The following is a 14,056-nucleotide window of genomic DNA, read 5'->3' on the forward strand; positions in this document are numbered from 1 at the left end:
CAACTGTACCCTTTAGCAACTTCACATTGGTTTTACATGGTGAAATTAGCATTACAGGCTAGCGTCTCAACTGACCTGATCACACATTGATAAAGATTTTAAAATGGTTTTACTATTATGATGTCAGGAAAATGTGTCTGCTTTTAGAGCACATGTCATGGCTTGCAATCATGTAACTTATATCAAGAGGATAACTACTAGTAATTAGATATTCGTTGTTGAAGGACCCGGAAGAAGTAAATCTGACCTGTCGAAAACAGCATTTTCCCAATATCTTTGCATCTGCGTTCTGCACTAGTTTCAAATTTCCCATGATCAAAGAGGATATCGATGTGTATGTCCACAGCAAAAAATTTGATCAGAGTCTCGTTGATACCCAGAGATATTTGATTTGAACTCTTGGTAAACACCACTCTGCTACATAAACAAACCGCTGCATGCATTTTCTGGTACTGAACAATTAGGAAACTCCCATTGTCATTGTGACACAGCACTCCACAGCTCACAGTGCACAGTGCACACAATGAACTTGCATTTATGCCTTACCTGCGCAAGGGAGCAGCCACACACAGCATAACAAGGGAGCAGTGCAGCGGGACGGTACCATGCTCAGGGTACCTCAGTCATGGAGGAGAAAGATGGGGGAGAGAGAGACCACTGTTTAATTACTGCCCCCACCAACCTGGCAGGTCGGGAGTCAAACCGGCAACCTTTGGGCTATAAGTCTGATGCCCTGACCACTTACAGAGTACAGTTTGCATCAGGGGCGTAGGCAGAAATAATAAAACAGGTGGGCCCAGAAAAAATCGGACGGGCCCAACCCGAAAGTGTGTAGGTAGATATTATAATATCGTGCTCAAAAATGATACTTTGAAATTGAAATCATAGAAATCACAGAAGATGAACCAGACTTTTGACAAAATGATTAATTATCGCTCAGTCCTATGCCATTAATTATAGTTCAATGAGGCAACAGTTGACTGTCAAGTGTGAATGGGGTGGGCTTGGATGTCAAGTGGGCGGGCCCAGACCCACTCAGGCCCACCCCTGGCTACACCTATGGTTTGCTTGCTGAAATGGACTGTAATCCTCCTTTAAGCAAGTACTGTATATTATGTGCTAAAATGCTAATAGTAATAACAACATCACCAACAACAGTAATCATAATACATTGTTGTTATTTTGATTCCCATATTTGTATTTCTATTATTGGGGCATCTCATCTGTAGACTATGTGTTGGTTCATAGCTTAAGACTCCTGTGGCGTCTGTCCATTAGTTCATGCATTAGTACTGTAAGTGAGGGATGTGATTACACACTATTGGATATGTTAAAACATTAAACAGTTATTTAGATGTAATGTGTTGTGTTCAAGGTGCATGTTTGATATGTTGCATTCAATGTGTCATGTAGGCTACAAATACAGAGTTCAGAATTACATGGAACATTATTATGTAAATAAATGGAATAGTCTAGGTTTTGGAATGTTTGTTTGTCTGTTCTTTTGTTGTTGACGTTTTTGTTTGTTTGTTTGTTTGTTTTCTTGTTTTTGGTTTATTTATTTTGCCCGGGCCTGCCAAAAACAAGTATCAGAGAATTCATTTCCTGAATGATGGGCTCCTACTTCTATTGGTTACTTTGTGCGATATGAAGGAGTAGTTTAAAGGCATCAAACCATCAAACAAACAAAAAATCTGACCTGGGAGCAGGACAATCAAATGACATGATACAAATTAAAAGTCTGCTTCACCCAGGATTCCTCTGCTCCAACCTCCCGCGCGAAATGTTACGCCAAGAATCGGAATGGTGGTCATTTTTTATCTTACTTTGTGCAATATCTCATTCAGGGTACCCTCAACTCTACTGTACAGTACTGTTAAAATTCCATGATATTCCCTGATTGTACATGCTAAATAGTCAAATTCTATGACTGCAAAAACCTAAAATTGTCACGATATTCCAGGAATTCCATAACCAATGGGGTCTCAGATCATTGTTAAGACTTTGTACTACTCCACAAATGTGACAGTCTTCTTCGGTAACGTTCACTCCACCTTCTTTGGCAGGTCATTGTTTTTGTCTGCTGCTTTCGTAATGCAACTACATTTGATTTCCCCCAACCCCATGTGTGTACCATGTGCCATGGTCATGGCTTGGCTTGGCTGGCTGTCTTGAGCCTGCTCTGGCAAATCTCCCATAAACAAGACATTCTCAGAATAAAGATTAACAGGTGTCTGTCTTTCCAATGCCCGTGTGTACCAGTGGACGCTAGGGCTGGATTGGGACTCAAAACCAGCCCAGGCATTTTTTTTTTGCATGGACCAGCCGCTCACACAGCCCCCTGCTTTTCTATATTTTAATTAGCTCAGTTCACTGCCTATTTTAAAGATGGGTTGCCCCATCTAAATTGCACCAAACAAACAAACAAACAAACAAAAAACAACAGAATCGGCCCCGGGGGACTGTCGGCCCAGCGGGAAAATGCCCTGCATGTCAGATCACCAGTCCCGCCCTGGTGGACACACCACCAATCAGTCTAGACCTTCCCGATGACGCATTATGCACAACATTTGTTTTTCATTAAATCTGGATTTTTCCGGACCACGGAAGGACTTAGAATATAGGCAGGTTGCCCAGACAGATTGAAATGCGGAATTCCGCATGGTGTTCAGGGGCACCCGGCAGTCTCCATCAGACTGCATTCACATGTAGGCCTATACAGTATATTCCTTTCATTTCCAATAACCAAGAAAGTGTGAGAGAGTGGTCTACACACTGTGTATAAGCTCCAATGTTTAAAAAAAAAAAATAAAGAAATTATGTTTTGGTCCACCAGGGAGGGATCCCACAGGTGCATTGAAATGATGTCGTCTGTTAAATTAAATAGGGGCCTATTTTTTGGATCTTAAACCCACGGGTAACACTAGGCTATCTAATGCTGTACTACTATTGTCTGACTTCTGGATTACTGTGTTTGTGGATGAAGGCACCCTGGATTGCTGTGTTAGTGGATGAAGGCACCCTGGATTACTGTGTTTGTGGATGAAGGCACCCTAACTTCAATAACCCAGACAGACAAACCTGAAGAACACACTGTTTTTTATTTTATTTTAAACACGCAGTTTGTTAAATAAATACATAGGCAAGAAGAGAAATCAGCATATGCATAACAATATGTTGCTGGATGATTAGATGTCAAGTGCAGGCCGGTTGAAATCATTGGCATTAGGTAAAATTATACAAATGTGTGATAAGAAGAAGCAATGTAGGTATGTTTTGCTATATCGAAGGCATAGGCAACCTATAGAAACACTTCGCCTAGTGCATATCCATTTTCTGAAAATAAATGAACTACATAGGTTCTACTAGGGCTATTGGGCGTAACGCCACTCTATTTGGCTCTGGGAAGAAATAACATTGGGCTTATTATTTCAAGGTTTTCATTGGAATGGTTGGAATTCTGAACATTTCCTGTGGAAGGTTTTCCTCCACCTTGGGGATGTTTTCAACTGCACCGCTGTGCTGACTAACTGTTCCCTTCGTTTTTACATTTGTTTTTGGTCCTTTCAGCTTTTCATATCATATAAGCCTATAGTGTTGACACCTGTCCCGGTTTTTCCTGATTGTCCCGGTTTTAAATTAGCCTGGCGACGCCATCCTATGTAGGCCTACTCCACCCAAAGATTTTGGCTAAACAGTTGGCTTTCGCCCCGGCTAGTTTTTAATGGTCTGTCCCGGGAAAAATAGATCCTGGACACTAAATGTATGATGCCACTGCATACAAGCAAAAAGGTCTATTGCTGGTGGTTCCAAAAGTCAAAACAAAGTGTGGAGAGGCAGCCTTTAGCTTCTATGCTTCACAGCTTTGGAACCAGCTTCCAGACGACGTAAAAAATGCACCCAGTATTAATAGCTTTAAATCTAGACTCAAAACAAAGCTGTTTTCAGATGCTTTTAACTAGCTTGCATTTTATATCATTTTTATTTTCTATGTTTGCTTCTTACCATATGTTTTTATCTGAATGTTTTTAAACACATTTTTTTAAAATATTGTTCTTTTTATGTTTTTCTTCTTACCATGTGTTTTTAATCTTGGTGTTTTTAGATGTTCTTTGACTTAATTGTCTTTTTTCTTTTTGCATTTTGTTTTTTTGTGAAGCACATTGAGTTGCACCTGTGTATGAAATGCGCTATAAAAATGAAATTGACTTGACTTGACTTGACTTGAGTTTAAAATGTCCAGGTTTTTGTCAGACAGAGATATAGCAAGGCTAGTATCAACTCGTTCAGCGGTCCATCTGAGTAGGCTACAGCCAGGGCCGGATTAGGATGGCCTGGGGCCCCTATAGGCTACAGGTTGCTGTGCCCCCCCGGGCAAATTTCGTAACAAATGCGCATACACAGTGTCATGATTACATGCTAGGAACTTAAGATAACATGCCAACCAACTGTACTCAACACAACAGATGCATTTTTCAATATTGCATCTTGTCATAATTCTGCAATTTTTCACTTTTGGCATATCAGGGGGCCCCTGACAGGTGGGGGCCCCTAGGTTGCAGCCTTATCTAGCCTGTGCATTAATCCAGCCCTGGCTACAGCAACTTCAGAATGAAGAAGTGTCTCTTTAATGCTCCTCCAGCAGCTGGAGTCTGTCCTCTCCATAGCGAGGGCTGCTGTGTCCTGTTTCAATCGCCACACAGTCATCCGTGAAGAATACCAGATCCTGTTTGGGAAACGGGCCATTAGGAGTTTCAATATGCATCAAGCATACATTGATAGGCTATAATAAATAAACAAACTTTAAAAAAAGTCAACAATGTAGGATAATATAAGAAATGGCGCAGCTTACGCGGAAGCAAACTCTGTTGATAATTGTGTACAGGTTGCGCACTTTCCTCCTGAGATTAACCATCCTGGGGCGCGTTTTGCAAGACGGTATGGGGATGTTCTCCAGCACGTAGAGCAAGTCTCGGAGTTTGGTCATGACGCAGGAGTTCTGTGAAGGCAAAAGGCAAAAGGCAAAAAAAAAAATACAATAGTCTAAGGCAGTGATTCTCAACTGGAACAGTCTTGGGACCCACCATTTTCCACTCTCATTCGGTCGTGACCCAATTTTTTAGCATTCAAGTCAATTCAATATAATTCTCAAAATGTAACCAAGACTCGAATGACTGGCTGCACGCTGTCTATCTCGCATAAACATTCAGATTGTATCTATGACGACAGATGACACAGAGTTCACTAGCCTATCAAAATAAAAGTTGTAAATTGTTGCAGGAAAAGTTGGATTTTTTTTTTTTTAGAATTACGTTTTTTTTTACACCAAGGCTCCGCGACCCACCCAAGACCCCTCCGTGACCCACTTTTGGGTCGCGACCCACCAGTTGAGAAACACTGGTCTAAGGGACAGAAAACGTCTAACAGACTGCAAGGTGTGATAATCTGTGGGACACTTTCGGCTGTCAACAGCTGGGTAATTTAAGGCTTCACAACTGTTACAAAGGTTATCCAAGTTGACCATCTCACTTACGTGCACATCCAGAAACAGCTTCGGCAACACCTCGGCGCAGTCTTTCTGCAAAGAGATCATTGTTAAGCTAAACAGTAATAAGAGTATTGTCCTCTAGCCTATTCGTTATTTGGCCACGTTAGAGCTATATCGCCAAAAATGACTTACCGTGCGTTCGCTTTTATGGACTTTGTCTAGTATCTCCATAATCTCCTTGCTTAGTCCCAACACCCTCGGGTAACATGTTGGCGGGGCACTTTCCGTCACCCAAACATAGGCAACGGCGACAATCAAAGCCGCAATCCCGACTTTCATTTTGTTTACAGCTGTTTAAAGGTTAAGCACACTTCACAACAAGACTCCAGTCTGCGCCTGCGTGCCGTGCCGCAGCTCGGCACCGTTCTTTATAGACTTTGGGGAGTATAGACAAGTTTACGTCACAAACACTGGGTGGCGCCATTACTCTTCTAAATGCATGGAACTTCCGCCGGAAAAGGGCTGCACAGCGTTTTCCAATGTAAACAAACCTTGACAGCCCACACTTAGACCGCACGCTAATAATGTGGGAACACAGTTTAAATACTTTAACAGGAGATGGCGTTACTATCCCCCACCCGGATTATGTGCAGAACTGGGAGGATAGTATGACAACATGGCCGAACGTAACGTATGGAAATATTTGTGCTTATTTCGTGGACTCCCTAGCAACGGATGGAAAAGCCATGGACAACTTAAAAGCCTCCGAGGCATATCAGTATTTGCACAGTCAGAAAGTTGGTCGCATAATGTCTTACAAGCACGAACGTTTTGTTTATTTGAAAGCCGATGTTGAACCAAGTCAGTGCTTGAATAGCGCCTGGCACAATGCTTGGGTGCTAACCACAGAAGCGGGAGACATCAAAACAGCTGGATGTACGTGTGTCGCTGGACCTGGAAGATCTTGTTCCCATGCAGCTGCGATCCTGTGGAAGGTAACTATTTGACCATTGTACTCTAGGCTTATATATCTTTTTATGACTTTAATTAGTTGAACTACATCATATTGACTTGGTTAGTGTACGTGTGTGATAGAGGATGATCATGATAACACATAGGGTTACCACCTGTCTGAAAAAAAAAAAAAAATCCTGGACATTTCAAACTCAGTCGACCTCTTTGCTTGTACACAATGTTAAGCTATCCTGAATTCATTGTCCAGGAAAGTTTTTTTTTTCCTGGAAAAATTGTGCGCGTGTGTGAGAGAGGATGATCATAATAACACATAGGGTTGCCACCTCTGTCTGAAAAAAATCCTGGACATTTCAAACTCAATTGACCGCTTTGCTTACGCAATTGTAAGCTATCCTTCATTCATTGTCCAGGAAAGGTTTTTTTTTTCCCCAGGATAGGTCATTAAAATTCTGGACAATCAGTAAAAAATGTGGACAGGTGGCAACACGAATAACACATTTCTTAACTCATTACAATACTAATGCCCTGTTTTTAAATATCTCTCTCTAGGTAGAAAATGCTGTGAGACAGGGCAAAACCGGGCTCGCCTGCACAGACGGACAGAACCAGTGGAATGCTGGGTCTAAAAGAAATGCTGGACAGAGGAAGATGAAGTATGTGAGCTTCAAGAGACACAAGAGGACAGACCTCTACCAGCTGCAATCAACTGCACAGCCATCCTCTTCCTCTCCAGAACCAGCACAGGAGGTGAGACTCTTTAGAAGTCATGAAGAGTGGAGGAAGAACGCACTTGCCTCACCAATGGCAGCACTTTTCAATTGCCCTGGGGATAGCCTCCTTCAGCTCTGCCTTAATGCCGACACCACCAACATCACTGATCCAACACCATGCCCACACCTCCATCTCCTAAGCCATGATGAGCACCACACACCACTGGCTTGTGAAAAATGCAGAACTTTTTACAATCAATACATTGATATGCCCACACCCAAGTTTGAGGAGATTGAGAGGGCTACCAAACAACAGAGCAAAGAACAGGTTTGGCATGATGCAAGGAGAGTGCGCATTACAGCAAGCACAGCAAAAAAGGTGCCCATTCGCTTAACCACAGCGCCTGAGAAGTTTTTGTCAGAGCACTTACATCCATCCTTCCGTGGCAATGCCGCAACTCGCCAAGGAGCAGAGGGGGAGGAAGTGGCAAGGGACCATTTGGAAACTCTGGGCAACAGCATTGAGTGTAAAGGGTTAGTGGTGTGTAAAATGGAGCCGTGGCTTGCAGCATCACCCGATGGAGTGATTAACAAAGACACTCTTTTAGAGATCAAAACACCAGTGATGGGAAACAAGTCAATGGATGAATTTTTGGCAACAAAGGGCTGTGAAATCACAACTGTGGCAAACGGCGATAGGGTAGAATACCTTATTGCCTCTAACGGTCAAAAGGGCTACTACATGCAGGTTCAGCTTGGGATGTACTGCACAGGGCTTCAGCACGCCAAGTTGGTCATCTGGAACAAAACGGAGCACCTAGAAATAGAAGTACCCTATGACCAAGACTTTGTTGAGGAGCATATCCCAAGGTTGCGCACATTCTACTTTTCCCACATGCTCCCAAAAATTGTTGATGATTTCGTTGAGGGAAGGTTACAGTTCTGCAGTAGGTATCTCAGCATTGTAAAACCAAAATAAGCTGCCTTATGTAGATGCATATGGGTGCCTGCCAGCAGATGTCTGGTGTTTAGAAAATGTAATATATTAATGAATGTGATATATGTTTCTTGTACAGACTTGAAAATAAATGTTGATTAAATTTCAAATCATTATGAAACTACAATCATGTGTTCCCCCATCTTCTTTAGAGTGTTAAGCTTACAATTTCTTCTAACACAATTCATTCATAGTACATTCATCCTGGACATTAATAACAAGATTAATTACATGTTTTGAGAAAATGAAACGAATGGCTTCAACAAGAAATACCATGTATTTAATTCTTACATTAAAAAGTGAAGTACAAAACAAGACCACACAATAACATCACTATAAAAATAATTTACAATATTAACAAATTACAATATTGTGCACAGGGATACAAGGCAAAATTCTAAATCTCATTAGGCATTCTGATCAATGGGCTTCTCAGGTTAACTAGGCCAGCACAGATGATCAAGATGTTGTCCAGTTTACATGCCATGCTGATGGGAACGGTCTGGGATAAAATTTTAAAGACCTTTAGTCTCTGGATTGCTCTTTCCACATGTATACGGACATTGGCTACTCGCCTGGTTCGCGTTATCTCCTCATTGGTCAACTGCTTACGCCTGTAGGTGAATGCAGGGATGTTCAAACTGACCTTTCTTTCACTAAGCAGGTCTCGAATGGTGAACCCACGGTCCGCCATGACCTCATCACCAGCCCTAAGATAATCAAGGAAACCACTGTCCATGGTGATGAACTTATCGCTGCTTCTGCCAGCATATGACTCAGATATAAACATGATTAGCCCATTAGGGGCCACAGCGACAAGATATTTCACAGTATTGCGTGATTTATACTGACTGAACGTGTCACTCCTCGAATCCTGATTTGTTGCTCTCTGCATGGCACTTTCGGCACAGTCAATGATGCAGGTGGTTCGGGGATAGTTCCTCTGAAACGGTAAGGGCATGGTGGCACGAATGGTCTCTCTTGGAAGCCAGGGGATCAGGACTTTGAACTGTTCACCCATCACACAAATCCAGTGACTAATCACAATGCTCGCCATGGATGTAGACACACTGAAACGGTGAGAAATATCTCCTAATATTAAATTTAGTTTTAGCTTCATCAAGGTCATCAGGATTTGGTCTACAACAGGAAGGGTAATTGATGGCTTACTGAAAGGCAACAACGCCGTCACCATGGTGAAAAATTGAACCATGCGCACTCCTGTATACAGCCGAGACCTGGAATCATCAATGATTGTGGTGCTAGTCACAGTAGGATCCTCGCACTGCGTGGCCTTATCTACTTTAACAGACTGATATGTTGAACAGTATGTGTGGTCAGTCAGTGACGGATCCTCCCACTGGGTCTGGGCATCTCTGTATTTTGGTGTGGCAGGCTCGGTCTCGCAGGCAGGCTCTGTCTCGCAGGCAGGCTGACAGGTTTCAGGAGCATCTAAAAAGGGGAAGAGAACACAAGTAGCTGACATTAATATGTGCAAAAAAACATAAGCTTATACTCTGAGTTGAGTAGTAGTCATCTATCTGAAAACATCAGCTGCATAAATTGTACTACAACATTACACTCTCTCTGTCCCACACACACACACACACACACACACACACACACACACACACACACACACACACACACACACTTTGAAAACGTGACATTTCTTCCATCCATGTAAGTATACACTTGCCAAAACATCTGTAAATAACATGTGTAGGCAAATTGTAAATTACTTTGACAATACAGAAGGCTTGCACATTAAAATGTTACTGTTACTGAGAGTTACTGTATGCTACGCCCTACAAACTTCAGGTGAGGTGATTTGACAGCAAATGAGCAAGTGAACAGACACTCAGTCGCCAGGTCTCCCATCTCTCCCCTAACATGAACAGGGCAATTTAAATATGAAAGTCCAATGATGACTTGATACACGGATATGTTGCTTACCCTCATAAGGTTAACAAGTTCATAATTTGTTAACATTTGCGCTAAGTGGAGCTAGCTAGCATGCTGAGGTTGCTGTACTTACCATCAGATGGAAGTCTACGTTTCTTAGGGGGGGCAGGGGTCCGGTCGGTGACTCGCCTCCTCTTCGGCTGGGTTAAGCGACTGTATCCCAACCACAACTCTGGATACGGATTACCCTCGGTTGGCCTCTTGTCCACAAAGTGATGGGAACACACAAACACGTTGCGGGGTGGATTCTTTAAATTTAATGCCTTCAGCCAGGCCCGTGATTCTGCGTCGGCATCAGGCTTGCGAAAGAAAGTAAACAAAGGAGGGCATGGACATTCCCTCTTTGTGGCTGGTTTGTGGTCAAAACACTCTCGACCTAACCACTCGTTCAGGCGTTTCCTTGAGTTTGTGCAGCCAACCACTGCACACGTAGTTCCCGAACCACTTTTCCTCTTGACATTTTCCATGACAATTACCTTTTTTCCCCACTGCGTCGAACACGATCAAAGCTAACTTTCAATCGGAGCTCGTTAGAACGGAAGTGGCGGGCATATACAGGGGTAGTTAAGGAAGTAAACCGGAAACGGGTCAAAAACTTGCGTATATTATGAAAAAAATACGGTGACGTCAAGACAAATGCTCCCCCCCCCCCACACACACACACATCTGAGACAGTCTACCACAATTGCAAAAGCATGGATGCATTCCGGTTCCTAACGCCCCCTTACTGGAAAAGGATGAGTGATAGTGATACAAACTGTTCCTGTTCCTCATTCATGCCCATGTCTATGGGTGAAGGTGTTTAGACAAGTCTACTGTGCCAAGAAGCTGTAGCCTATGTCTGTCTGCCTGCCTGTCTGTCCCAGCCAAGTGCAGGTTTCTCTATTCCATGCACAACTCTCAAGTCTCAACCAATTCCAATCCCAAAATCATTTCCAAATCACATCCAATATTGCAAAACTCTTATTTGGACGTGAGTGAACGTGCCCCTCAGGTACCCTAAACCAGTCCAGAACACAGTGCTGTGCTGGATAGTCATGCGTGGCCTCAGGGGTGCAGACAGTTGGGGCAAATAAGACAGTTGTCCCGGGCGCAGGGAGAGCGGGGCCCAGAATTGGGTCCTAATTACGTTGTATGTATTGGCTAAGGGGCCCTTTCAGACAATTTTGTCCTGGGCCTGGCCAAAGCTGTCAGCGGCCCTGAATGGTCCAACACAGTGGTCCCCAAACAGGGGGCCGAGACCCTTAGGGGGGTTGCGGAGGTGTTGGGGAGTCACATACAATATATGTTTGCTTGTATGTACATGGAAGTATAGTTTTCCTGAAATCGAAATTAAGGTTTTTTTTAGGGAGAAACAAAAATGTAATTTGGAAAATGACAATGCAGTTTAGTAGAAAAATTTGTTTAAGAGTCTCATCCTGGAGTGCCGGCGAAACAGGGATGCTCCTGCCCCCCTGTATATCAATGGAAGTGAAAGCTCCATTGGGAAACTCCAACTCCCATTGTCATTGTGACACAGCACACAAGGGAACACTGCACACAGCACTCAAAGAAATTGCATTCATGCCTCACCCGTGCAAGGGGGCAGCCCTCAATGGCGCCCCAAGGGAGCAGTGCAGCAGGACGGTACCATGCTCAGGGTACCTCAGTCATGGAGGAGGATGGGGGAGAGCACTGGTTAATTACTCCCACCACCAACCTGGCGGGTCGGGAGTCAAACCGGCAACCTTTGGGATACAAGTCTGACGCCCTAACCGCTCACCCATGACTGCCATAAATCAACGGCGAATGTGAGGAGCGAATGGACTCGTTTAAACTCCTAGGAGTACACATCTCTGCTGATCGCTCATGGTCAGTAAACACCTCAGCTCTGGTTTAAAAAAAAGGCCCAGCAGCGATTGCACTTCCTGAGTAGGCTACTGAAAGAACATCTAGACTCAAGATTGCTGGTGACCTTTTACCGTTCCACCATAGAGAGCCTGCTGACCTATGCAGAGTCAGTGTGGCGCTCAAGCTGCACTGAGGCTGATGGGAAGAGACTGCAGAGGGTGACCAAAACAGCACAAAACATCATAGGCTGTTCCCTGTCTCCCATAGCCACTATGTACAACTCCTGCTGTCTAAATAGAACCAGCAGTATGATTAAAGACCCAAGTTCAAGAAAGTCCTTGTGCACAAGCCCTCAGCAATGCAGGTGCAGGTGTGAGGCAGGAGAAGGTGAACAATGAACAAAATTCAAAAGACACTGCACACTTACTGTGCTTTTTCTTACTGTTTTTTTCGGAGCGACCCTGGAAAATAAAGTAAGAAAAAGAACAGTAAGCTAAGCAGTGTGCGGTGTCTTTTGAATTTTGTATCTTTAAAGTCCCCTCGCACCCTGGCTTCCATCTCCTCACACTGTTGCCCTCTGGCAGGTGGCAGGCTACAAGGCATTACCAGCCAGAACCAATAGAATGAAGAACAGCTTCTTCCTCAAAGCTGTCACTACACTGAATGCACACTTGCTGCGTTCCCAGGTGAAAAACCCATATACTTAAAGTGTACTTTTTTTGACCGTACTTAGTACAAAGTGTACTATTTTCAGCGATTTAAAGTGCACTTCATTGCACTATTAGTATTACCATTAGCAGTACTTCAGCACACTTGCAGCACACTGAGGATGCTAAATTGGCACCACTTTTGGACAACTTTAAGTGCACTACAAGCATACTTTTGAAAGTATGCTCCAAACACGCTTTTCATGCATTCGTATGGCATTAAGAGTGTGCTTGAGTACACTTCTATAACATTTTATTGTTACTAGAAGTTCAATAAAAGTAGGCTATATTAACTTCATGCTTCTTTGGACTACATTGGAACATTTTAAGTCTGTAAAAAGTACATCATATTGAGTATTGTAAATATATAACAGGTATGCTTGAAGTATATTTACAGTCCACTCCCAAGTACATGACATGATATAAATGTAATACTACAATCCATGCTGGTCCTCAGAGCTTGTACATTACACACAGCCACTTCTCACAGTAGAGTTCCAGTATGCATGCCTAGCACACCTGACATTAACAATGATTGCATGATTACAGAGATTTCAGATACACATATCACTTTATTTCGATCTTGCTCCACCTTCCTGCAGTTGATCACTTGAAATGATCTTGAATGATGACCCTCTACTCTTTGTTTGAACAACTAGTTCCAACTTACCTCCCACCATGATAGCATGGGAAGTGTGAGCCTATATATACCAGAACATATACGTGACCATCATAATGACGGTGGGAACATGGTCATTTTTTGTGTACCACTTTAAATTTTAAAAACCCCTACAATAAACACAGAATATAACAATGAGTAATATTTTCATGCAAACCAAAAAAATTCCTTCAAGATAAATGGCTTCCTGTTTGAGAAATTTAGCTCCAAGATGTGCATTGCATGATGGGACATGCATGGTGGTGCATGATGGGTAAATGCACTTTGTGTAAGCACACTTTGAATATATTTGGGTGAAGTACAATCATGGTGCACTTAGAAAAAGTGTACTTGCAATATGTTAAAGCGATTTACTTTAAAGCGCACTATAGAAAATCACACTTCGAAGACATTTGGGTGAAGTGTAATCATATTGCACTTTTAAAAAGTACAATTGCAATATGTTATTAAAAAATACACTTTAAGTAAGTTCACTATTAGAACACTATTAGTATATTCCTCTAAATACACTTTAGCCAAACATCTTCCAAGTCCACTTGAAGTATGGTTCGCTAAGTGTACTTTCTTTGAGAGCAACTTAATTACATCTAATTTTAAGTACACTTTAAATAAGCATATTGTAAACATACTTTTTCTTAGCACAAAAAGCACGAGTGCACTTTTAACATGCTAAGTACACTTCAGTCATGCTTTTATTGTACTAAA

The 14,056-nt window shown here is 42.7% G+C and overlaps 2 protein-coding genes across 2 annotated transcripts; both read right to left on the reverse strand.

Moving 5' to 3' along the window:
• Positions 1 to 3,096: 3,096 nt before the first annotated feature.
• On the reverse strand, positions 3,097 to 5,908 carry LOC134439696 (cytokine-like protein 1). Its single transcript, XM_063189604.1, has 4 exons — positions 5,681 to 5,908; positions 5,534 to 5,578; positions 4,853 to 4,999; positions 3,097 to 4,726 (listed from the first exon to the last, which is right to left on the reverse strand). Exons 1-4 carry the CDS (start codon positions 5,825 to 5,827, stop codon positions 4,628 to 4,630), a joined length of 438 nt encoding a protein of 145 aa, XP_063045674.1. The 5' UTR covers positions 5,828 to 5,908; the 3' UTR covers positions 3,097 to 4,627.
• A 2,647-nt stretch (positions 5,909 to 8,555) lies between these two features.
• LOC134439977 (uncharacterized) lies at positions 8,556 to 12,523 on the reverse strand. The gene is made up of 3 exons (XM_063189905.1): positions 12,512 to 12,523; positions 10,209 to 10,434; positions 8,556 to 9,622 (listed from the first exon to the last, which is right to left on the reverse strand). The coding sequence occupies exons 1-3, from the start codon at positions 12,521 to 12,523 to the stop codon at positions 8,568 to 8,570; spliced, it is 1,293 nt and encodes a 430-aa protein (XP_063045975.1). The 3' UTR covers positions 8,556 to 8,567.
• Between the last annotated feature and the right edge of the window lie 1,533 nt (positions 12,524 to 14,056).

The sequence above is a fragment of the Engraulis encrasicolus genome, chromosome 23 (assembly GCF_034702125.1).
Source record: "Engraulis encrasicolus isolate BLACKSEA-1 chromosome 23, IST_EnEncr_1.0, whole genome shotgun sequence".
NCBI lineage: Eukaryota > Metazoa > Chordata > Actinopteri > Clupeiformes > Engraulidae > Engraulis > Engraulis encrasicolus.

Coding starts and splice junctions, on each gene's coding strand:
- LOC134439696 (XM_063189604.1), bottom strand. CDS start 5,827: ATGAAAGTCGGGATTGCGGCTTTGATTGTCGCCGTTGCCTATGTTTGG. Junction 5,000..5,533: donor AGCTGTTTCTGGATGTGCAC/GTAAGTGAGATG, acceptor TTGCCTTCACAG/AACTCCTGCGTCATGACCAA. Junction 4,727..4,852: donor TCAACAGAGTTTGCTTCCGC/GTAAGCTGCGCC, acceptor TTTCCCAAACAG/GATCTGGTATTCTTCACGGA.
- LOC134439977 (XM_063189905.1), bottom strand. Junction 9,623..10,208: donor ACGTAGACTTCCATCTGATG/GTAAGTACAGCA, acceptor TCCCCTTTTTAG/ATGCTCCTGAAACCTGTCAG.